Consider the following 25,523-nt stretch of genomic DNA (forward strand, 5'->3'; position numbering starts at 1 on the left):
TGCTCCGGCACCTGGAGCACCTCCTCCCCCTCCTTCTTCACTGACCTTGGTGTTTGCAGGGTTGTTTCTCTGACATATTCTCACTCCTCTCTCCGGCTGCAATTGCACAGAGTCTTTTTCCCCTTCTTAAATGTGTTATCCCAGAGGCACTACCACTGTTGCTGATGGGCTCAGCCTTGGCCAGCAGTGGGTCCATCTTGGAGCCAGCTGGCATTAGCTCTGTCGAACATGGGGGAAGCTTCTAGCAGCTTCTCACAGAAGCCACCCCTGTAGCCCCCCTGCTACCAAAACCTTGCCACACAAACCCAATACAAGGTAGAAGGCCAGGTTCCACTTCAGAGACACTAAAAACACATGCTTGGATTTAATTTTGACAAAACCAGCTTTCTAAAGTGGAGGAACTGTTCAGTCTACATAGACTTATATCCATACTGCCACTTAAATACTTGCCCAAGCCCACTCTCACAACCAGACCTACTACCCACACTGTTAACAAACCAGCTCAATGCTACAAGCAGCCCTGACCCAAACTGTGAGCCTCACAGAAGCCAGAAAGCCTGAGCATTCAAAAGTGCACAGAGGCCTCATGTTTCTCATTTTTTATTTACTCTGAGCAAATTAAAAAATGTCATGGTAAGCATTCTTGGTCTTTATGTTACAACAGAAATTCCAGAAGACCTAGCATGCTGGGCTGGAAATACTTCAGACCTACTATGCAAAGGAACTGTAAGACTTTTGCCTGATTTTGGGTCTGTATAGGCATATGAATGTTACACACCCAAATTGTAGATGGGGTCATTAAAAGCCAAAAATCTTTAATCCAGTTTGCAAGCCAATGTGTTACCCTTGAATTTGGACACAACCTTTATTACTTTCTCCAAGGTATCACATTTCTGTTTTGCAGAAAGTTTGTTTGTTTCATATCTTGAAATTAATAATATGGTACTTTAGTACAGTGATGCTTTTTTAGTCTTACAAAAATATGAGAAAGGGGTGATAATGTAAGATATGACACTATTATCCTACACGTCTCTTCAGTAAACTGAATTTGCTCTTTTTCTTCATCAGTGTACCATAATTAGAAAGTATTTCCAATAATTAACAGTTAATTAAAATATTGAGGAAGTCCACCAATTCCCATGTATGTTAAAAAAGAAAAAAATCACAACAATTTGAGAATAAGTTGTATTTGTTAAAAACCAGTTTACCTGATCTCCCCATTCATTGATAAATGGCATATTGATATCATCAATAAAAACAGTCATTTTTCTGCCGCCAGGAGGTCCATAAGTACTTCCAATGCGTTTGTCCACATAACTCTCTATTGTCCTCTAAAAATTAAAGAAAGTTCTTGTTTTGCATCTAAAGCAACAATATTTAAAATGTATTATTAAAAAATGTATTAGTTACTGCTTTCTGCTACAGCACTTATCCAGTGATTTCGTCTTTTTGTTAGTAGTTTCATCTTTGATTCATCATTAAGGAACCCTATTCTCCTGTTCATCACACTCATTCCTATGCAATCCCCTGGCCTTAGGGCTATGTCCTGCAACCCACCTCTGGCTACCAGAGAAGTTTTTAAGAAGTTTTCAAACTTGGAAATTATTATTTCATTACCAGCATTGAAGTCAATTATTATCATGAAGTCACCAAACTAAAACAACATTAAATTTAGTATGACACATTATGTCTGTAAGAAATATTACATCTTGTGAATTGTATTTCAGTCTTCAAACATGCCAAGATTAATGCAAGAGAAACTGCTAAGACAAAAGAAAATGAATAGATCAGAAATTGTGAGTTTTGTTGCATATCTTTTTTTTCTCTTGCTTCTCAAATCAGTATGAGATAGTGGGAAGATAGGTTACACACAATTTGAGAAATGAAGGATTAATCAAAATTATATTAATTATGAGCAAGCTAGAATATCAACAAGCAGAAATAGTATTTTCATTATCTACAGCATAATTTTCATAAATACCAGACTTATTTAGAAAGACATTTAAGAATCTCCCTTTCAAAGGGTAGCTCTGGAGAGGAATGGAATCTGATTTCAGAGAGTTTGCCATGTACTGTCCGAAAATTATGATTGCTTTGTATTTTCACTCACTAAGCTCAATTGTTTTATATTTGCAGTACAACTGCAGACCATACAGAGGCAACTTAGATTCCTTTTACATTTCCCAGATATCTTGTAAGCTAAGTAATGCAGCATTTTAATGTTTTGGTGGCAATAATATTTTAAGACTGAGTTTTGAACTAGATAAGAAGCAGGATGCAATAGACAAATAAGACACTGATATAAAATTGAAACATATCTTCAAAGTTCTACGGCTTTACAATCTTTCTAAAGGTACTTGGAACATAAACAATGACAGAAAAAATACCTTACAAGATGGTAGCAAATGTTTTCATTAGACAAATAACTTTTTAGTTTTACAAGCATCAATGTCATCCTATATGAGTAATGTGGCATATGCTGTCATAAAGATAGAAGTATTAATAGTATTTTTGAAACAGAAAGCATTTCAACTGTTTTTCTGCTACACCTCTCTCTTGAAAATTAGCAGAGTGAGCTATGTATTCACCTAGCTAGCTGAAAAGAAAGAGCATATCTTCTGAGGTACTACAGTACTGCAGCAGAGACAAGAAACAATAAGATCCTTTCACAGACTCTGTGTACCAGAGACAAGGAAGTCTGGGTTTTGTTTTCAAGACAGTAATGCTCTAGGGACCCCTAATACGCTAAGTAAAGGACACTGAGACAGAGATACTGACTGCTCAATTAATCTTGCACACATGAAAGGATGCCTGCCTTATTCTGTCTCACAGTTTGACATAAACGATGGCTACAGATCTTCATAAAAGAAAAGCTCAGCAGATATTCTGTGTGTTTGGAATTTCAAAAAATCGATGTTTAAGCCATTACTTTCCACCATTTTCTTAATAACATTTACATTAACTTCTTAAAAAAAGACGCTTGATTTTGGGATGGAGTTTGTAAGACCTTCTCCATGAGCAGACTTTTCAATCAAGAAATATTCCAGAATGACTACTTTATCTTACTAGAGGATTGTCACCATGAATTAATTACTTTGAATTAGTAATGAAGGCAGTTCAACTTACAGGATCACATCCTAGCAAATTAGTACTACTGAATCATAGCACAGTGGTATAAATCATCCTTTCAATCACTTGAAAAAACTATCTGTAGTATTTGTTTCTATTTATATGGATTTTTAGCAGTTAGATTGCGAAAAGGAAATCTCTACAAAGTTGCCATGCTAGAGGACCTTAAAGACTGGATTTCTGATGCTGTAGTCACTCCAGAGCTGAGGAAAGATAAGAGCATCTATAAGTTGAAATCTGCTTTTTATTATAATTTTTATTTTTGTTAAAACTAAAGAATCAGGAAAAAAATGAAGATGTATAACCAAAAATTTTCATTAATCTAAAATGAAAAGGAATGGTCTTCAGCAAAAAAATGGATCCTTAGAATTCCTTAATGAAAAAGCACACAGCAATCATGAATAAATGTATCTCTATGTGAGTGACTGTATTTTATTCTGATCCGCAAAAATTATTTTTTATGGAATTTTCTGAAGTGTTTAAGTGACTTAGAGGGAAAAGATCCTTTAGACTTTATATCTAAATCACTCCTTTTATCATCAGAATTGAGTAGACTTTAAATACTTAGCAAGGAAGTGATGTGCAAGAATTGCTTAGAATCTGTATTTTTACCTGAAACATAAATGGTTCTGTGGCAGATGAAAAGTTTAAACATTTTGACAAATGCTCTTCTGGGTCATATTTCTTCACATATGCCTTAATCATGACTGTCTTTGCAGTCCCCTGTTCTCCTGTGAGCAAAACTGCCTGTAACAGATTTTTAAATCACATAAGTAGTGTCAAAACTTTTCATTAAATACACATAACAGACCTATTTTAGAGAAAGGGATTCTTTCTGTGTCTACTTTGGAATGATATATTATTCTAGTAGGTTTTTCCTGTGTCTCCATATGCAGTGACACAGTATGTGTTTTTCATCCCACCCAGATTCTCCAAGAAAATTATTTACAAAAAGTCAAACAAGAAATGATGAAGCAAGAATGCACTAGAGGTTTTTCTTCCAGTTGCCTAACTTCCACTTTCCAACACATTCACCAGCAGTCTCTTGTAGTGGATGACCCTAAGAAAGCTTTCTTTATAATGGAAAGTAGTCTCTGACATCTAATTTGAATGTAAAATTTCTACTATTATTTGGTTTCTCTATAGGTATCCTTTGTGACACCTGTTTGTAATAGAAGGATAGTTCCTTCTTCCCAGCATTGTCCTTAAACCAACAATACAATATAGATTAGATGTAGCTATATTCTCTCGCAAGCATACACTAAAAGAGATACTTTAAAGGTCTGTAAAGACATGATGTAATGATAATTACAAATACGAACAACAGACACTGAACTGTGTACAGCAGTCTTACCTGACTAAGCAATATCTATGTGATAAATGTTAGTGAAGGTGGGAAACAATTAGATGGATAAAAGACTCTGGAAATATAGTCCCTTTTGAAGCTCCTCTTATATTTCTGTATATTGTCTAAAATACCTGGTCCGGTCTTTTTCTCTAAACTGAATGTGTGAGGAGATACACAAAATTGATTTGCAGTGAGTATTGTAGTGCTCGTGTCCCCTGTTAGACAGTCCATTAAAACGGGTAGGAGAGGAAGCAATTTAGCAGTGAAACTCTGAAATGTGTTTTATGCTCCACTCACAAAAAGAAACTGAGAACTACTACTTAACAGCAACAAAGGAAAAATCACCTGTTTTCAAAGCAGGCAGTTATTCTTCAACTTTCCTCAAAAGAACATTATCCTTCCTTTAAGGAACACTGGTTCCTATCCACCCCTTCTCTTCTCCTAAATTGGAATTTTAAATCTGTTACCCAGGTTCCCCGACCTAATTATGACAACATAAACTGACTTAGCAAGAAAGGCCCTCTGGATCCTTAAAGAGTCCACGTGTCCTCTGACAGCAGTATGTTTTTCAGAATTGTAACCAAACTTGACCTGGGCTTTTTGTCCTGAATTTCATCAACTGCATGTCATGGAAACACTTGATTCTTTCTCTAAACAGCCATGGAGGAATATGAAACCAATGCATTTTTTTCAGAATACTTTTGACAGGATGATTGGTGCTGCATAGGGCCTTTAGATCACTTAGTCAGGATATGAAGTTTTGACAACGTAGATTTTGGCCAAGGATGTTCACAAAATGGTCAGGAAATCTTAGAATTTTTCCCAAAATTTGATTCTCCTTTCTGATTGTTTTATTATTGGAAACAAACTCCCTTTGGACGAGAATATAATTATTCTGTCTCCTTATCACTGCAGTATTTACAACAGCAGCATTTGATGCTTCTAATATGGCACTTTGGGCTCTTAAAACTCATACCATCTTAATGTATGCCTCACTATATATATTTCTATTTTTCAAAGCATTTTTACTCTTCTCTGGTGGCTCATTCAAATTAAAGGTGCAGAAAATTCTTGTTTCAAGCTGATATTTTGATAGCACATATTTTATTTCCGCTTTCTCTTAATATTATATATTAAAATATGTAATGTCATAAACCTTATTTTCTGGTTAATCTGTATACTAAGTGTCATTTCCCCCCCCCCAAAAAAGTAATAAATGTGTCAAGAAAGAAGAAAGCCTTTCCTTGTTTTCTTATCTTGGTAAAATCTGAATTTAAATCAGAAAGTTGCCGAACCAAAGGATTAATACTTCTCTCCTTTCTCTTAAACCTTTTATAGAAATCACTCATTTCATCTCATGAAAGTGAGCTAGACAAGAACCCTGCTCTTCTTTCAGACGTGTAAGAATCCTCCATGTCTTTTTTTCTAGCTCAGATTTTCATCCTACTTATGTTTTTGACAGATGGTATTATCTTCATTATTATCTCCACTCCATGAAAGGAATTTAATCAGTTTGCAAAAGGGAGTAAGTGTTTATTTATGATGGTGAACATTGAAGTTGATCATGCAGGAGATTTGGAAATGTCCAAATACTCCTGACTTGCTCCTGCTTTAAATCAATGCTCTCCAACAGATAGCCACAATGATACCACGTGGTCTCATTCTTCACCCTGTTTTTGAACATCCAAGTGATCAATTGACCATAATAACACAGATGATAGTAAACTTGCAGAACCAACAAGTGAAGTCAGAGCTGTAAAACATTACTTTGGTTTCATCTAGCACATGTAATTCAGCTGTAGCTGGAAAGAAAGTTCATGCTGCTGTAATCTGATCCAGAGAAGACAAAAAAAAAAAAAAAAAAGAAATTTCTCTATTACAATTCAATATGTGATTAAATCAAACCTTACCAAATAAAAAAATGCTTGAAAACAAAGCAAGCTGACTGCTTCCATGGAGGGGAACATTCTGCTCAGCAGGGAAACATAGACAAGTCCCATTGCACACTGAATGCTGAAAGTTTTCAAGTGAAGAGAGGAAGATATAAACTGTACATCACAGAAACATGGAATTGTGGAAAATGCCAGGTTTCAAAGACTCTTTTGGGAAGATTTAAATGTTTGTTATTTCCATTGCAATGATGGCCAAAAGAATGTACCTGGAAATATAATCAATATCTCCCAAGGCATTAATGTACAAAGATTAATTATTTGTTTCCAAATATAAGGATTTTGCATGTTTTCATAATTTGTGTCAGATACATCAAAGACACAGCCACATTATGGCTTCTGGAACAGTTCCACCAAAACCAATCAACAGGTTTTCTGTCCAAATCCCAGAATTTTACAGAAAAAAACAAGTTCCAGCACTGGCTCATGCACTTGTGGTATCTCTGATATTGGCTCCAGCTACCGAGAAGGGAGTACATTGACTTATATTTCACAAGCTGACACAGATTTCCATAGGAAGTTGCTAGGGTTATTTAAAGCGTTGTGCTAAAGCAACATATGTATTTTTCAGATCTTCCTCTGTTTGAAAATAGGCCTATATATGTTTTAATAACTATTGTTTAATGTGGCCTGAGTCAAAAGCCATGACACCAGATTAGTCCTTATTGGTTAAAGCTGTATGAGGAGTGTTCTCTCAGTTTCTATAGTTGTGGCTACTGTTATTAATTACAGCTTTCCTAATGAGAGAAAAAAAATAGAGTAAAGGCTAGGAATTTCAGGGTTTTAGTGAACTGCCTTGTGAAATTTATTTTCTTTGTTTCCCTATTCAAGAAAGCACACATCATAAAAAGGACTATGGTGTAAAGACTAAGAAAAAGGTTTTATGTCTTTCTCTAAGAAAAATGATAGGTTGTTGGAGTTAAAATTTATGATAAAAAAAATTATTTTACAAAAAGGATATTTTAAATGTTTTACCCATGCACAGAAATAAGCACAGAGGATTCATGTTAATAAAATAAAAATAGAGCGATATGTAAATAACGACGCACCTGGCAAACGATGACTAGAGACAGAGAATATGAAGAATGATTGCAACCCTTGGTTACTTTATAAGTAGGTTTCTATTTATTTCATATAGTAAGCATATACTTAAATAAGTAATCCTGTACTTACTTTCTGTTGTTTTGCTATTATGTTTATCAAAAACTGAGTTCTGACATTGTCAACATTTGGAACCAGAATAGACGCATAGTCTGGGACATTTTCTGTTGGATAAATATATTCCTGAACTTTTTTACTCCAGTGCTCCCAGTCACCTGAAATGACAAAAAAAGAGGAAAATATCTCACAATATTTTGATCGTGTTCAATATTTTGTTAGTACAAAAAAAAAAAAAAATCCTAGATGTTATGGGTGAAGCACTACAAAGTATAAAAAGGGATAAATTTTCTTAAATCTAGCTAAAATGCATCTAACAAAGGACATACTTAGTCATGACCTCTAATTAGTCTACAATCCTACTAAATATACACAGATTTCTTGAATTTATATATAGCTATCTAAATAAAAAACCCAAAAGCATGTTTACCTAGAAACTCATTCTCACACTGCTGGTGAAAAATTATAGAATGTGAGAATATGGATTGTGTATGTGTACACTAAATAAACATTGCTGGCAAAAAAAAATATCTGAATTTGATACAATAAAAAGAGATGTATTCATGTGAGAATACACTCTGAAAGAACAGTAAGTTCTTTTTGAAATTGGTTGTGTGTGTGTGTTATCTAAATTTTTTGTGGAAAATATCATGCTATTCAAAATATCAGTATTCACAATATTCAAAATATCACACTATTCTTACAGTTTTATAAACTGTAAGATTTATTACTGATTAAGTGGAATTAAAATCAGATTATATTTTTTAACAAAAACCACTAGCTGTGGGGAAATTAAGTATAAAATTAATATTAATTTAGACTAAACCAGCCTAAGCATAAATTATCTAAAAATTGTAGGCTGGTTACATTAATAGAAAAGAAATCTGTAAGAATGAAATTAAAAACAAAAGAAATAAGAAAATGTTACCAATGAGCACTCTATCTCTTCTTTCTGATGTCTCACCTCCACAGAGACACTGCTTACAGAATCTGTGTTACTACTACACTGTCATCACAAATCTCTGCTCATATGACTGTATAATAAGGACTAAAGGAGTAATTTTAAATTTCAAAGAAGCTATACTCAGTTTTAAAATGCCAGTATAAAAAAGAATGTTAGTGTTTTTCTTACCATAATCAGTAACATAAAACTCATACATCGTTTGACTGGTGCCAGGGGAGATTTCTGGTAAGTCTAATTTGTTATCATGGGCTCTAATGAAGGCTTCAAGTTTCTCTCTACTGTCCAACTCCAGAAGGGCACCTAAACTCCACATTATTGCAAAGCAGAACAATTTTTGCAGATGAAATATAGTTGATAAACCACCTTCTTCCTTCGATGGAATCAAACCCTCCAGAAGATTAATAGACTGAAAATATTTTAAAATATTATGCATTAAGAAAATTACATAATCATTTTTTATTTTTATACATATATGCACATGCATTATTTATATGTATTCAAACTTTAATTCATAATTTGAAAACCAGTACACCTTACCAAAGAATAACATAAAATTCAGAACTATAAACCCAAGAAAACAGACTAAAGATACCTATATAAAACTGGATAAAGTTTTCAAAATTACTTAAGTAATTTGATCATCAACTATCCTTTTAAATTATGCCTATATAATAAATGTCATTTAAGAGCTAGAGTCACAGAACAGCTTTTTAAGGGATTTTATAATATCTAGTGGGATATTCAGAACTCCAAAAGTAGGTGGGGCCTAGCCATTTCTTTCCATCTTTAAGAATGGAAGAATTTTCAGCATCTGTCTAATGTATTTATCTCAATTATGGTCGATTTATGCATCTATCACATTAGCTTCTATTTTGTGCTTTAAAAAAAAATAGATTAAAATATCCTATTTTATGATTTCTTCACTCTGTTTCTAAGGAACTAGACTCCAGATTCCAGAAATCTAGTAACTTGCTATCTACAATTCTGTGACGTTGTTCATGAAGTCAGATGTTTGACTGTCCTAGATAACATCACTCATATTCCGTTTCTATACAAGGCAGTGTCAAACACATTGTTTCTCATACTTAAGTGGGAAGTAATGCAGTAACATACACTTTTAATGCAGCCTAAAGGACATAATTAGTCAGAATACTTTTGATTACTTTAAAATTCAGTTTAAAAAATTATTAATCAGTATTAGTTACATAACATTAAAATAATGTCACTTCTTTTCTTTGGAAGACAATTGATTTATCTAATTATTTCCAGGACAGGCTGTGTCCCAGTTTATCTGAACAAAATCTTTTTGTTCCCTCAAATACAAGCTCAAGTTCAAAATTTCCTATGATGCTCTGGGTCTTAGTAATATTCTATAACAAGTTTTTGAATAAGAAAACAGAAGAAATTAAACTGACTTCTAAAAACACACAAATGATTGCAACAAATTAGATGAAAACTTCACCTTGCCCAGCATCTCATCTGCAATAGTGACCAAAAGTGAACACTTAGAGAAGAGTAAAAACAAAGAAAAAACTCTCTTGGCTTGTGGTGATACCGGGGGTGGTACTTCCTACTGGTACTCTCTTCAGCTTGGGCCTTTCTGAACCAAATATACTTTTTCTGGGTTTAGTAATCCTCCCTGGATTTTTCCACCCAGAAAATATTAGGACTGGTGTTGAACCTACATAAACTTTTATCATCTATAACACCCTTTGGCAAGATGTTCCATAGGTCTGTTATTCACGGCATTGAACAGTTTGTTTTTTCCCCTGTGTGAATCCCTTCATGCTTATCTTCACTGAATTTCATTTGCCATTTTATTACCTATTTATTCAGTCTCATAACATCTGTCTACAGTTCTTCATGGTTAGCTGTTTTGTCCTTACTACCCTGAATAATTTAGTATCATCAGTAAACTTCTTCACCTAAAACTTTTCCAAATTGTTTATGAATATTTTGAACAGCATTGGCCCCAGCAAAAGTAGCCTCGGGATCAGTCCTAATCTCTGTCCTTCCTAAGAACTGGTACTCCCAGTCACACATTTCCTGTCTTCTAATCAGTTATTTATCTAGAAATGAGCCTCCTATCTTCTGCTATGACTGTAGCTTCCATGTAAATATCTGGTAAAGAACTTTGTCGAACACTTTTGTTCCTTCATGCAGGCCATATAAATCAGATCTCATTTAGCTACAAGTTTATCAAGTTCTCCAATAGGCTTGTAAGGCAGGATAACTCTAAACAAAAACTGTGCTGAATCTCCTAAGGTAAATTATATTTGTCTACCTAATGAGGTGGGCCAGAGGATGGTAAACAGTTAGAAAGGCAGTGGAAATCACAAGGAATAAAGCAAAGGTGAGATCACTTTTTATATAAAACCATTATGAAGCTGTTGTAACTGAAAAAAAAGCCTAAATTGTGAAAGCTAACAAACGGCAGATAATTGGGTACACGTGCATGTTTGGGTGAACATCCCAAACTGAAGTTTAGAACTCAAGTACAAGTCTGCCATCTGCTAGATGTAACTGTTTTGAGATGGTTGTAAATTTTGAAAACACCTCAAGTAAATAAAAGTAGCATGTCCTGAATCCCATAATTAATAAAGAGACATAAGACAGAGCCACCAATCAGGAGGCTGATAAGGTACAGTGCTTCTGCACATAGACCATTTATGGCAAAACTGGGATTTTAAGGTTTTGGAAAGGAGAGGCAGTGAGGAAAAGAACAGTTCCCAAAAGAAGTTGGTCTTGGAAAAAAAGGGGCCCAGAAAGAAGGAAGTAAAGATCCTGGTTAGAGGAAAGATCTTGGAAACAAGGGAAGATCCTGGAGATCAGAGAGATGCATGTAGACAAATGCTGGATGATGCCAAGAAACCTTGTCAAGTAATGCCCAATCCTGGTAGCTGCAAGAAGCTGCACATCACAGAAACCAACATGACTTTTTGCCCTGCCTTCCCACACCAAGAATGAAATCCTTGCTAGGAGGAGAAATCAAGACTAAGTGAATGTAACACTTGAGGGGGGAAGCAAGTGACAAAGTGATTCTGTGAAATGATCAAGTAGGGTAAAAGCTCTGGTCTCACTGTTTCTTAGATAAATCCCAGCATGAGGATCCACTAAGGGTTATTTATTCTGTTGCACCTGTGACAGAAACTTACTAGAGATTTTCATTCGCAGGAAGAAACATTCAATACAGGTTAAATCAGGGAAATATTTCCCTGACCAAGCAGTATGCATAGAACACTGACTTGCTCACACTTCCTAACAAGCCCTAATCAAAAATAACATAGAAACTTCCAGTTCCAGGAAAAGTCTTCCATGAAGACATCAATTCAGTCAGAGGTTTCACAGATAACAAATGTAGAAGAAAAAAATATTCTTTCTCTCTAAAAATTTTGTGCGTAGCATGTCCATCTTGTTTATCATCATAAATCAGCAAGTTACATAGTTTCTGCATGTGGACTACAATTCTATAGATATCCTAATTCCATTTGATACTGCACAGTTAATCTTTGCAGCATTTACTGTGGCTATTAATTTGCAGCAAAATACTTCAAACTGTTGAAAATCTGAAGCTGAATCTCTGATGAACAGTAAAGAGATATTGGGTGCAAATTGACTAGTTTAATAATAAATTGAAGTGTTATCCAAAATATTATCTTGTCTACCCTCTTATTCAAAAGCACTACTGAATTTGTTATGAAAGTGTCAATATAAAACTGAGATTACATGGGCAAAGGGATAGTCTGGAGACTTAGAATCTGCAAATGACAACAGACTCATAAATCAGCTGGAGACATGCAGTATAGGACTGACAGTCTTGCAAAATCTGCTGAACACATAATTTTATTATTAATAAATCACTGATAAAGTTTGGACTCCACTCAAGGTAAAACTCCAGTTGATAGGAGGGAACAGGCAAAAATTACTACGTTGACCTTGGAAGAGCTAACTGACATAATGACAGCTATCACATCTGGAGATAGAAAGATAATTAGAATTATTCTTCACTCTCTCTGCTGATGCTACCATAGGGTTAGACTGACCCATACCACAACTTGTTTGGTATTAAAAGAACCGGAATGAGACCACTAGCTTATTAAACATAAGCTTGTGAAAACTTACTGAAGCTTGCAAATTCCAGTCAACAGAAGACTAGCCTACATATGAAGCAATAAAGAGAAGTTTTTCTTTTGCACATCTCTAACAGTTCCTCATATATTGCCAAAGAAACAATTGTTGAGTTTGAGGTTTTCTTTGTCAAGAAATCATCTTTTAAAATTAAATTTTATTGCTATCAGGTGTTCTTTTTGCTATTTCTGCATGCTTACTCTAGTCAGTCAATTCATACAGACTTACACAGTATCTGCTTTACCTGCATAATGTAGTTGCATTCTAGAAGCTCCATTTTTGGATTAAGGTTTAGTTTCATATATGTATATGCTGGTTCAAAGATTCTATCATACAAACTTTGTAAAACTTCAGCTTCTTGAGAAGAAAATTTTTTCAGCCATGCCTGAAAAACATCCACAATATTTTTCTGTATAAAATGTATAACAAGGTAAAGTTAGGAGTAGCCAGCAATTATAATCTTACTTGCAATATTGGTCTCCAGCTGAGGGCAGAAGAACTGATATAGACCATACCCATTCGAGAAACTGTTGCTGGAGAGGCATTGTCAATGTTGTGGACCTCAAATAACAGTTTACATGTAGGAGACATAGGAATTCGATCTCCGTTTGCTAGAGTGAGGGTCTTGTTATCATCTAAAACTGAATTTAGATTCTCAATCCAGATTGCATCTACAGGACCATCTAAAATCAGAAACATATTTTCACCTGGAAAAATAATCAAAGGATTATTTCATATCACCATGATGAAAGAGCAAGAAAATAAGTTTACAAAAGATGGTCTAGAACTAAGTAATGTATAAAAAGGTATTTTATTTATTGTAATTTGTGCCATCTCCATGGATGTTCATTACTGTATAAATGGCATACTTAGTTAAGGAACTATTTTGGAAACGATTAGTAGCAAATGAGGGCACAAGTATATCTTTATAATTTTGAACACCTGTGGTGAGATTACCTTGGCTGGCTGGCAGACAGACACCATGCCACTCTCTGCATCCCCCTCCTCAACAGGACAGAGGGAGAAAAATAAGGTGAAAATGCTTGTGGGTTGAGATAAAGACAGGGATATAACTTATCAACTAGGGTCACGGGCAAGACAGACTCAACTTGGGGTAAATTAATTTATTGCAAATGAATATAGACTTGGATGATGAGAAACAAAGATAAAAAACTAAACCAACTTTCCCCCACCCCCTTTTCTTTCTCACCTTCTTCCTTCGCAATCTAATTTAACTCTTCCTCCTTCCTCCTCCCCCACACCTGAGCAGCACAGGGGGAATGGAAATTTAGCATTTCGTTGCTAAAATAAGGGTTCTTTGGGCAACTAAACAAAAGACGTTGAATATTCACAGATCCCATTTAAGTTAATGAAAACTACCATCACTCATCAATTCTGAAAATCTAGTTATTTTTCTTATATTTTGGCAATCAAATTTTAAAATTCTGGCTTTGTTTTGAATATAAAAATTTTCCAATAGAGAAAATAGAGACATTTCCAATATAGAAAATTCAACTTTCTTTTAAAAAAACCCTCCTTCTAGGAAGGTTCCATAGAAGAATTCCCTTTCTTTAATATAAATATAAAACAAATCGCTGTGAAAAGGAATTTCAGTATTCCAATCCTAAAATACTGAATATAGATATGGGTAGTCAACGTATGAAAAACCATGGAAAAAAACTATTTTCAAGCTAGTGTAATTAGTACAAGTATATCTAAATTATAACTTATCAGCTTCCAAATAACACATCTGCACTGTAGAACTGAAGTGGCAAGGAAACGAACAATTTTTTAATGTAGATATACTACTGAGATAATAAATTTTTAAACTATTGTCCTTTCTTGAGAAGTGAACTGTAACCTCATTTATGTTGCCTATAATTTCTCTCAAGAGGGAACTTCACCACATTGGCAAATTCAGGATGCTTCTTTCAACACATCATTCAAGAGGTATTTTTTATGATGCCACATACAAAGTATTTACATACCCTTTTTAGCTTTCAGTGTTTTCCTCCATAATGTAGAAAAGATTCCATCTGTCCAATCATTAGTTGCAGCATCTAGTTTTCCAAACATTTGAGGAGCAGTAATAGCTTTGGGGTTCATACGCATTTCTCTATGAGGTTGGCCACATTCTGTCAGTGCTCTCATTAATATAGTTATGACTATAGTTTTTCCAGATCCACTAGGTCCAAGTGTCATCAACCCATGACGTACTAGAGAAGTTTCATACAACTATTAAAAAAATCAAAATATTTTAAGAAATACCTGCTTTTGGAAGATTTTTGCTTGCATTTAATATATTTGATAGTGATTATAAATGTATTAGACATACAAATTACATGCTCAGAATTGAAATCAGCATTCATTTGCTGATTTTTACTGTTTTGTGGAATATACATACCTTCACATCCTAATCTTCTAAGCACCAAGCAAGTTTACTATAAAACAGTTTACTTAACTAAATCTTGCCTAAACTTTTCAAAGCAACTGAAAATAATTTTACCAGATTTTAAAAAGGATCTTCCGTATTATTCAAAAGGAAAAATGAATAGTAGCAAAACATTAATGCAACAGAAGAATGACTAATCACTACAGTGCTAAAATACCTGAGTATATGAAATAAACAGGGATTGCACATCCTCCAGGATTGTGGATGGGTTTAGGTTCAGGAGAGTTCTTTATTGAATTTTCTACTTTTCTTTTAATATAGCTTTAGGCTTGGTATGGAAGTGGCAGGGTCTGCCTACACAAATATCTCCTTCTGGAGCAACTGAAAGGAACAAAAAAGTGGCGGTCCTTCTGGATGACAGAAACTTGTAAGGAGAAGCATATATAGCTGCTTCCTCTGCACGCTGAATAAAGGCTTATATCAGTCCAGAAGGAAGATCTACAGGCACCAGAAACCTAAACTAAGATCAAGTCCACCATGAACTTGACAATTTCAAACTTCTTATTCCCAGTGGAAGATGGAATTTGTTAAGGAACAAGCAATCTTCCTATGACTAGTTTGTCAACCAGAAATATTAAGCCGTGAATAAAACAGTGAACATGACTTTAAGCATGGTGGTCAAAAGTGTTTTCTCCCATGCAAAAATTCTGCTGCTCATCAGTGTGAAGCTGTGCGAAGGACAACCTGCAGAATGTGGAGCAAAACCTTCTGTAAATTCAGTGGAGTCTTGAGCAGATCCATAAATATACCTCTGGTTTGATGACAGAGACATGGTATTCTAGTTGTTGTGAAGTAACATAAGGCAGAATGTTGCACTTTGTAGAATACTGTAACACATTGTATATTTTGCTCTCATTCAACAAATCACACCAGAGTTTTTTTTAAGCTAGACAAGTTTTGAAATTTTCAGAAATCTGGTAATAAGCACAAAGGTCAGAATGCCTTTCTTGGTTTACGTCTAGTTTCTTTAAGATACTTAGTTTGTAAGAGCCAATTACGTAGTTTCTAATTTAAGACTGTACAGCCAATGAACAAGCCTAGCACTTCAAGGCCTGTAGTTTTAGAAAGTCTCTATTTTGAGGCTGTGCTTCAAGAAGATGCAAACGTATTTCCATAGGGTAAAATGTTCTTAAGTGTCAGGTGGTGTAGCTATACTCTCAGCTTGGCAATCAGCAAAATTACAAGTAAATGCTTCTAGAGCAATATAGTTTTCAGCCATTAGAAATTGTAAAGGTTATTAGTCTTAACCATTACAGTGTTTAACAATTATCCAAAAAGTAGGGATAAGTAAAATACGAAAATTAGAAGACAGCATAGTTCTTCTCTGGCTGACAGATTTTACAAAGCAAAATTCAATTTCATCAATTAATGGAATTTAAAAAAAAAATCACTAATTAAGGCTACAAGCTAATCTCAATAAGTAATACAGACAATAAAGTAAAGCTAAGCACTGTTTAACGCATGTTACTACAAGAAAAAGTGTTCACATCTTGTTGCCTGTATGCAGAAAAAAATGAAGAATCAGAGAACACAGGAAACCAACAGTCATAATGTTTAAAAACATCATCATCAATAATTAAAGTGTGTTCTCAAAAAGGAGTAGAACAAAAAGACAAAAGAGCAACAATGCTTTAGTTACCTTTCTAGCTTGTCAATTTATAATTGTTCAGTGATTTTCTAATTATTTATTTCTTGAGTTGTTAGTCTGCTGCATTTGTTAAGTTTGCTCTTTAAAGAAGGATGTGTATAGGCAAGTGTGTTGGCATAAAGATCATCAGAACATGAGTTAACTGTCTTTAATAATAAATTCAAAGCTAGTTTCAAACATGATTGCATGTCAGAAATACAACTGTCAACCATTTAAATGTTTTGTTGGAGTATAGGTTCAAAAAGCCATATAAGCATCTTTTTTCCTTCATATTAAATAACTACACATTCATTAATCAACATGTCATAAAGATTATCCCACATTAAACACAAATTACCATAATCCAAAATTACAGTTTAATCATTAAATCATAAGTTTACTAAACATAACATCTTACAAATATTCTGAAGTCAAAATAATTTGTTGCAACACCCTAACAATTTTCTCTTTTGCTTTTCAATCAGAACACACGCTAGGTCTAAAGACCTTGCAACACAAGGTAAACAAAACATAATACACTCCTGGCAAGCTGCCAGTGCACAGGGTCTATATTCTCTATTCCTCAACTGCCAAAATCCAAGTGTCTTTCATGTCAAAACTAAGCAACTTTTTGTATTATGTAAACAACATTGTTTGCAACAACATTTTGCTGCAGTCTCTCATTCAGATTCTATGTATTTTCTCACTCATTTTTACTAAAACTCTTGCACGCAGGTAATGGAGGGATACATATTCCACTTAGGCAGGGTCTTTCCACAGTATTCAGATGGCTAATGCACTTCAGAAGTATGCTAGTTTTAAGCACTACAGAAAGAAATTGACAGTAGCTGGGCTTCTTCACATCCTTTCTAGTCTAGAAAGCCTCTAAATATCTTTATAGCTTTAGTCTTTCAATCATGTGTGTCCTTGAGAGAAACAATTCCCGTTGTATGACAGTGTCATTCTTGTTACTGACGCTATTTTTGGTTCTTTCATTTTATAGTACCTACAAGCATGTTCACTTGCATGCTTAACCTTGTTATAGGTTTCCATAAGCTTATCATAGCATATGCTAAGACATATATGCTCCATACATCCTGATACTTTAACTCGTTCAACTCAATACAGGTAAGCTGAATGATTACCCAACCACTGTATAGGTTTTCAAAACTTACAAGAGAAAAAACTTTACTACAATGTCTGCTCAAACTGATCATGAAGACTATTCTTCATTCCAGAAACATATTTAAATACATACCTCTTACATTCTTCTTTGCCCTTATAAAGGTCTTTTAGCTCTCTCCTACTTAGCAGGAGTTGTGCCCTGGCTATGTTTCTTCTCACTCTTTATTTACTGCTTTGGCCTTCAAAATGCCTCCCAATCCTCCTTACGCCCTACTGTCCCTACTCTAGTCTAAGAAACTCATGTTAGAGACCCATGTAGGTGCCTTGCTGCTTCATCCAGATACCTTGGATGCACTACTATATCTGGGAAAGGCTGGGTTAATAGCATGCTTTAAGGTATTTTTTTCTCTTCTTCTGGATAATTTAAAGAAATAAAAACCTAAAGTCCCTTGGACTGGTCTTCCTTAGTGTGGTGTACACACAACCTTAATTCTTTCCCATATTAGAAGCACAGGTCCTTGAGTGAGACAGGCGTTTAACTACTAACATGGTGTTCTGACTCCTGTTTGTTACAAATGTTTGGGGAAAAAAAGTGTTACCTGAACAAGCTTAAGATTCCATGGTGGATGGTTAATCAATCCTGCTTCTTCAACCTGATTAGCTACTGCAGCCTGAAGCTCAGCATAAGTACTACTGTCCAGCTGTAATCCCGGAAAAAGATCAGTGATAAGACTGAGAAACAAAGGCTCATCTTCATCTATCTGAAACAAAAAAGTTAAGTGCTTAAAGTGTGGTTATCCAAAGAATGTTCTCAAATGAAAACTAATCTCTATTTTAAAATAATAAACAGTAAGAATATATTTTCTAAATACAGATGTTTATTTTCATAAACACAGCTAGCCAACAGGACAGCTCACTACAAAAATAGCAGTTTAAAAATATCATCCATATGCCATGCAAGAAATAAAATTCAAATTGAAAGAAATTTCCCACTGAGCAGAGACTGGAATCTATTTGTAAAATTGATTCGTAAAACACTTACAGCATATATTGGAAAGAACATCCTATCTGGAAAGAAATCTTTAAGAGTCTAATTCAGTGGATACTCAAATTATTCAGTTTACTTGTGGTACAGTAGACAGTCTGCACACAAGCCAGTACATGAAATGTCACACCCACAGCTAAGCCACTATTAACCTATTTGAACCTTTGTACTCTCAGCGCTGTTTACAATTCTAATAAACTCTCATTGTTTAATGATAACATGATGATTATCATATTTCATTTATTAAAAAAAAGATGTTTGAGATTTTTTCTAATCTTTTGCAAAACCCCATGAAATATCTAGTAGAGTTGCCTCTACACGGTGCTAGAGTATTAAATTAGATTCTTACCAGCTTAGAAAGATTCATATCTCTTAGCCCTCTCATAACAATACTTAATTCGCTTTCATTTGGCCTGGCCCTCTTTTGAGATCCAAGGGCCCTCAGTACTGAAAGAATATTCCTTAGACCAAAGTCATAATGGACCTAGAGAGTAGAAAAAGGCTTATGCATCAGTAACAAGTTCTCTAGCTTTATTTCATCAGTATATCAAACCTTACTTGCATATTGTATAGTATAGTTGCCCTGCCTGGAAAAGATAGCTAAAATAGGAATTGTTGCTGTTGTTTAGGAATTATTCTATTAAAATAAATAAAGGATAATAAGGTTAATTTCAGGAAAGGGGGGGGTTATAAGGTTTTTCTTATCTAATTCAAATTTAATTGACTTCACCATTTATAATGCCATATAGCAATTATTTTGTAGCTCTGTATAGCAGGGTTCTAAAAAAATAATAGTTCTGTTCCAGACTGGGTCTTTCAAACTGAGGCAGCTTAAAGCCAAGACGTCAAATCAAAGTAGGGCTATGAGGAGAAAGGCAACCTAAATCAAACTTGAGGCATTCCCCCTGTGGTTTCCAATTTCCAACTACTTTCTCTAGCCCTAGATAATACAGAAAAATGACATCACCAGGTTAATTTTTACGTGGCTGCCATGTTTAGGCAGAGAACCTCATGCACTTACAACCACAAACTATCTTTAACAAACAAATGTGTGTGACTGTGTATACATGAATTAACATGGTTATTTGTTCAAAAATTTTATAGAGATATTTGTTTGAGTTATATTTAAACTACTTCAGTATTTTGTAAAAAGCATAAAAGTGATGCTTCAAAAACACTCTGCACAAACCAAAACCTAAGGGGCTGTATTGTGTAAATATGAAGACAAAAAGGAAGGGAATACATAACACTACCTGCTTAGTGAGCTGTTCTTCACAAAGTTTATAAAGAACAAAGAATTTCTGAGACAAGATCACGTTATCAATAAATCCATAACTTGCAAGCTTAACTCTTATAATTATCTGAAATACAATTTTTTTTAGAAGTCCCATTAGTTTTTCTGAAGATAGGAAAGCAAAGTAAAATACATTTTTTCTTTCAGTTCAGTCAGTAATTGTACCTGTCTATCTGGAACCATCATTGCAACAGTTCTAAACTGAATTTTGAGATTTTCTGGTAGTTCCTGACGTCCAGCATATCCAGGATTCTATGTAAGAAAACATACTGCATTATTATTTACAACAGTCAAAATAACATCCTTTTTATTGTTCAACAAAAGTAAATTTATGCATAAATACCTAGATCTGTTTGGAGTTAGAACTCCTGTCTAGTAATGATTAAAATGTGAAGAAAAAACTTCAACCATAATTATGAATTTAATAACCTATGCATAATTGCCAGAGTAATAACTGAATTTCTTTATCATAACAAGCCAGCAATCAGAATTTTAAAATTTCATGGAATACAATCTATTTGGTCGATTTCTTCTAGTATATTCCCAATGCAACTAGTTTTCATTACCATTTTGCAGGAAGTAGGTTTTGTAACATATTAAAAATTCAGTGTCTAGCAAGAGCCAAAATAATAATAATAATAATAATAATAATAATAATAATAATAAATTTAAAAAAGGATAACAAGCTGTCTACAGTGAAGAAATATTAAGATACCCTTCTCTAATTCTTGTATCTAAAAGGCTAGCCTTAAAGTACAGAATCTCATGGAACGTTTAATAGTTTGTGAGTGAATCCTATCCACTGAATTAAGAATCATATAAGAAATCATAATTCTCTTTTAGTGACAGATCTGACTTTAATAATGGCTCAAGAATACGCAGAGAATATTATTTAATGAAACAGTAAAAATAACACAGTCAACAAAATTAAAACATGAAAACTTTACAACAAAATTGTATGAAAGAAAATTTTAATGACCAAGAAAGTTTGACTAATAGAAGATTTCTGGAAATGTGCTGCAAACATGAGGAATCACTCTGACATCAAATAGGTGACATTTAAGAAACTAGAAGCAGTGAAAAGATATTTATGACCTCCTCAGTTATTATCCTGCACTTGAACATGCAGATGAAGATTTTTATTTCCCATAAAGTCATCTTAGATTGCCATGTGCCTTGGTATTAGGAAACATACACTATAAAATTTCCTGCCCATGAGATGACAGGAATTAGTGCTATGAAGCCTCAGGAACCCTATGGCAACAAGACAGCATACTCTGAGAGATAATATTCTAAATCCAGGAATTTGTGTTTCTCCCTTGGGTTATGGTTGGTAACTGGTGTAAAATTACATGTACTGTCTTGCATATATTTTTTGCGCAGAGTATCCATTCAGTTGTGGGATCTAACTTTGATCTATATATACTGCAAGTCTTTTTCGCAAGTAGTCATTATAAGAAAGGGAACAATGTATCTCAAATACCATCCATAAAAACTCCATGATACAAGAAGTACAGTTCTGTCATAATGCCCGCGCTGATTCCAGGATTGATGCACAAGACCAGAACGGGTGCCTTTGCCACAGAAGGTGAAAAGTGGACATCCAGCATTGTATTTACCAGTTTGGACACATGCTGTATCAACAAATGAAAGGATCTGATAATTTTTTGCACAGGTTTTGAAAAGACCTGTTGTCACCACAGTACAAGGAGGGTGGTTTATTCCAGAATCATCATACTTGTCTTCTGTAAATCATCTTGAAGAATTCTTTTTATAATATCCATGTAAAGTACCCATTAGACAAGACATATGTCCTTCAAAAATGTCCTTCCTGTATCTCCTGTTTTAAGTGAATGTTCTTTTTTTTTCCTACAGTATCTTTCTCACTAATACTGTAAAGTATTTCAAGCTAAGGTAGTAAAGCGTATTCGTGTTTCAGTCTGTATACGGGTGGGTTAAAAGATGGGATTTTGGTCCATGGATGAACACTGGGGGAGAGGTAGATAGCTGAGGAAAATGCAGTCAGCACAGAAAATGGAAGTTTTGTTGCCTGTTGCTTGGAATGCTGACCACGGAGATAAGAGAGCTGAGCAATACTGGGGGAGGACGGGCAGCAGGCTGTTGCACAGCACAGCTGTGTGCATGATTGGCACGTGACTGCTGGACGATGACAATATGCCGCATGTACAGAGCCCATGAACCAATAGACAGGGTGGCTATGGCTCGTGCAGCGCGCCTGGCCAGCAAGCGCATGCGTCATAGGCTCCCTATGTTACAACCGAGGCGTGTTTTGGCACCCGCTGGCCACGTGTGCTGAAACCCGTTCCTCTGCAAATGTATAAATACCAGGATTTTTCCGAAGAGCATCGGGCTGGTGTATGGCGAGGCCACCGTTGCCTCAGTGGGGACGCCCACGTAAAGCTGACGCCTACCGATTGCTGGGCTGAGCTTGCGGCGCAAGACAGCACAAGAATGTACGGATGGTCCATCTTCCTCACAGTCCTCAGGTCGGTATGTTAATTTGCTTTACAAGATACCCTTAGCATAACGCACATCTGTAGTTAATAAATGCTTGCTTTTTCCCCTTATAGTCAGTGTGTGTGTGTTCGCCTTCTCACGAATCCTCGAAACCACCCTAAAACACAATCCTCTCAGTGAGCAGAGAGAATTCTGGAAGTTTGGCCAAACTCTTAGTCTACATAATGAATTGCAATACAGTAATGAATGGACATAATTATGAACCTTTTCAATAATCTTAAAGTAAAAATGAAGGCATGCAATTCATGAATAATCAGATTATTTATGTGTTCCAGTAGTTTAGTCTAATTGTATAGCAACAGCATCACTTAATTAATAAAATCAGTTATTTTCACCTCGCCATTTAATTAACTTACATATAGTAGAATTCATCACTTCTCTGGAATTATTACTACATTTACCATTGTTAGGAAAATTCCAAACTCTGGATTTAAATCTACACAGTCTCCATCAGAAAAAATGAACTGCTTTTTTCTTTCTTTTCTTGCTGTTAAAATAATATAGATTTGTTGTGCTGCTACTGACAAGACAGGCAACTCAATTCGGTTGAATTCATCAAAACATCCCCAAGATCCAGACTGTGCAAGACCTAAAACAGGGACAGAAAAATTTATTCTCTGTTGTTCTTCATGCATATTTGAGACATCTGAACTAGATGACTTTTCTTTCAAATTATTAAATAAAATTAGTTTTATTTATTGCCCTGTGGCCAAGGCCTATCTTCCTCCAATCCACCTGACTATTTCCATATCAATCTGAATCAATATTAGTTGATTCATACAAAATGCTTAAAAGTGAATCAAAATCAGAAAAAAATCTTTTGATGTCTTGCGGCACTTGACAGATCTTTTCATCCAGATCTTTCTGTGAAGGTAGCCTTTTATTGTAAAGGGGCAATTCAATTATTTGTCAAAAGCTGTATTGTTAATCTAAAAAACTAAAAATAAGTGACTCAGAGCTACAAAAGACCAACCCTAAATGCTACAACAAAAAAATCCCCATTTTTTTAATTTTCATTTGGGTCTTTCAGCCTTTACAGTGCTTTTAAATTACTTTTTCCTTGGCTCTTATAAATCATAAAGGTTAAAATTAAAAATTTAAATTATTTTTGCACTAATGAGGGGTTTAAATAAAACTCTGAATCTCACAAGGCAGAAAACATTAATCTTACAGCATATATCTCTATGCATAAGCATTACCATCTTAAGTCTACACTAAAGTGTGAGTTTTTCATGTAATGGTACAGGATATTAACATTTAAAGTGTGGACAATGCTCTGTGTGAACTTGTCTATGAAAGAAAGAGCTGAAGACAGAAAATTAAATGGAAAGAGAAATCTAGTAGCACTATATTAATAACAATAACATTTTCATAAAGGATTAATTTCACAGTTGCCTAATTTCAGTTTGGAAAAGTAACATGTCTTTAGTAGCAACTAAAAAAATTGTTGTCCCTTTAGCAACATTTTATGAGAAAATTTGTAGCAGCATTTTTTCCCAAATGATATTGACATACCAGCAGGCAGTAGTTTTCTTTCATGTATACTGAAAGATAGCTATTTAAAAGTGAAAAATTTATCCAGTTCATTCAGGGTATATTATTGTTTTGCAGTTAAAGCTAAATCATTTTAAAGGGATTCTGTCATATACTCAAAGATTTTTTTAAAATTTGAATAGATTGACTTTCAAAGGGGCAATATGTTTATAAACCCACAGTTTCAGGCACTTTTATGCCACAATTATTTGTTTGCTAACCCCCCCCCCCCCATTAAAAAAATTATTAATAGTTCCACCCCTTGTTTCTCAATACATACAATACCATAATTTTGAAAAATGAGCTGACAGAAACTTCATGAAGTTCAAGTCCTTCATCTGGAACAGAATAACTCCATCCAGCAGTACAGCTTCAGTGCTGACTGGCTACAAAGCAGTTTTGCAGAAAATTACCTGGTGTCCTGCTTAACAACTAATTGAACACGAATCAGAATTACACCCTTGCAGCAAAAGAAGCCAGCCACATATTGGGCAAGAGTGTAGCCAGCACATTGAGGAAAATCATTGTTTGCCTCTACTCTGCACTTGTGAGATAGCAGCTGGAGTACTGTGTTCAGTTTGGGGCTTACCAATAGAGGAGAGACATTGGATGGTCAGTGGCTGGAGGACATGACACAGAGGGAGAGGCTGAGAGAACATGATTTGTTGAGCCTGAAGAGAAAGCTAAGGGGAAAACCTATTGCTGTTCACACTAGCTAATAGAAGGCACTGAGAAACTGGAGCTAGGCTCTTCTTAGAGATGCAGTGGAAGCAGAGGAGACAATGGACACAGGTTTCAATGTGGGAAATTCCAGGTCAATGGAAGTATAAAAAAGTGTTACCATGAGGATGGTCAAACAGTTGAACAGGGGCCTAGAGGTGTTGTGGAACGTCCATCCCTGGAGTACTCAAAACTCAACATGATAAGGTCCTGAGCAACCTGCTCTAATTGCACCTGCTAAATGACCTGTGGAGGTCTCTTCTATCCTACATGAAGTCTTACCTTTGAAAATCCTACCCAAACCTCTGAAGTCCATTTGATCAGAGCAGTTAAAGACTACTACGTATTTTCCCAGAGCCTTTCCCATGTCTTTCGTCGTTTCTGTTTTACCAGTTCCAGCTGGTCCTGCTGGAGCTCCTCCCATGTTCATTCCCAAAGCCTGTGCTAAAGTTATATAGCACCTATAAATGTTAATTCATATTAATTTATTAAATCATATGAAAGATATATGTG

The 25,523-nt window shown here is 34.9% G+C and overlaps 1 protein-coding gene across 1 annotated transcript in view; it reads right to left on the bottom strand.

The window, feature by feature from the left end:
* Nucleotides 1-25,523, bottom strand: part of DNAH8 (dynein axonemal heavy chain 8) — a 148,501-nt gene that overhangs the window by 61,443 nt on the left and 61,535 nt on the right. Inside the window, 13 exon segments of the mRNA XM_052806646.1 lie at nucleotides 1,209-1,331; nucleotides 3,742-3,876; nucleotides 7,600-7,742; nucleotides 8,717-8,954; nucleotides 12,921-13,061; nucleotides 13,142-13,383; nucleotides 14,665-14,911; nucleotides 18,480-18,641; nucleotides 19,275-19,409; nucleotides 20,179-20,286; nucleotides 20,385-20,471; nucleotides 23,159-23,346; nucleotides 25,293-25,471. Of these exon segments, the coding sequence (XP_052662606.1) occupies nucleotides 1,209-1,331; nucleotides 3,742-3,876; nucleotides 7,600-7,742; nucleotides 8,717-8,954; nucleotides 12,921-13,061; nucleotides 13,142-13,383; nucleotides 14,665-14,911; nucleotides 18,480-18,641; nucleotides 19,275-19,409; nucleotides 20,179-20,286; nucleotides 20,385-20,471; nucleotides 23,159-23,346; nucleotides 25,293-25,471 (2,128 nt within the window).

The sequence above is a fragment of the Harpia harpyja genome, chromosome 13, assembly GCF_026419915.1.
Source record: "Harpia harpyja isolate bHarHar1 chromosome 13, bHarHar1 primary haplotype, whole genome shotgun sequence".
Taxonomy (NCBI): Eukaryota; Metazoa; Chordata; class Aves; order Accipitriformes; family Accipitridae; genus Harpia; species Harpia harpyja.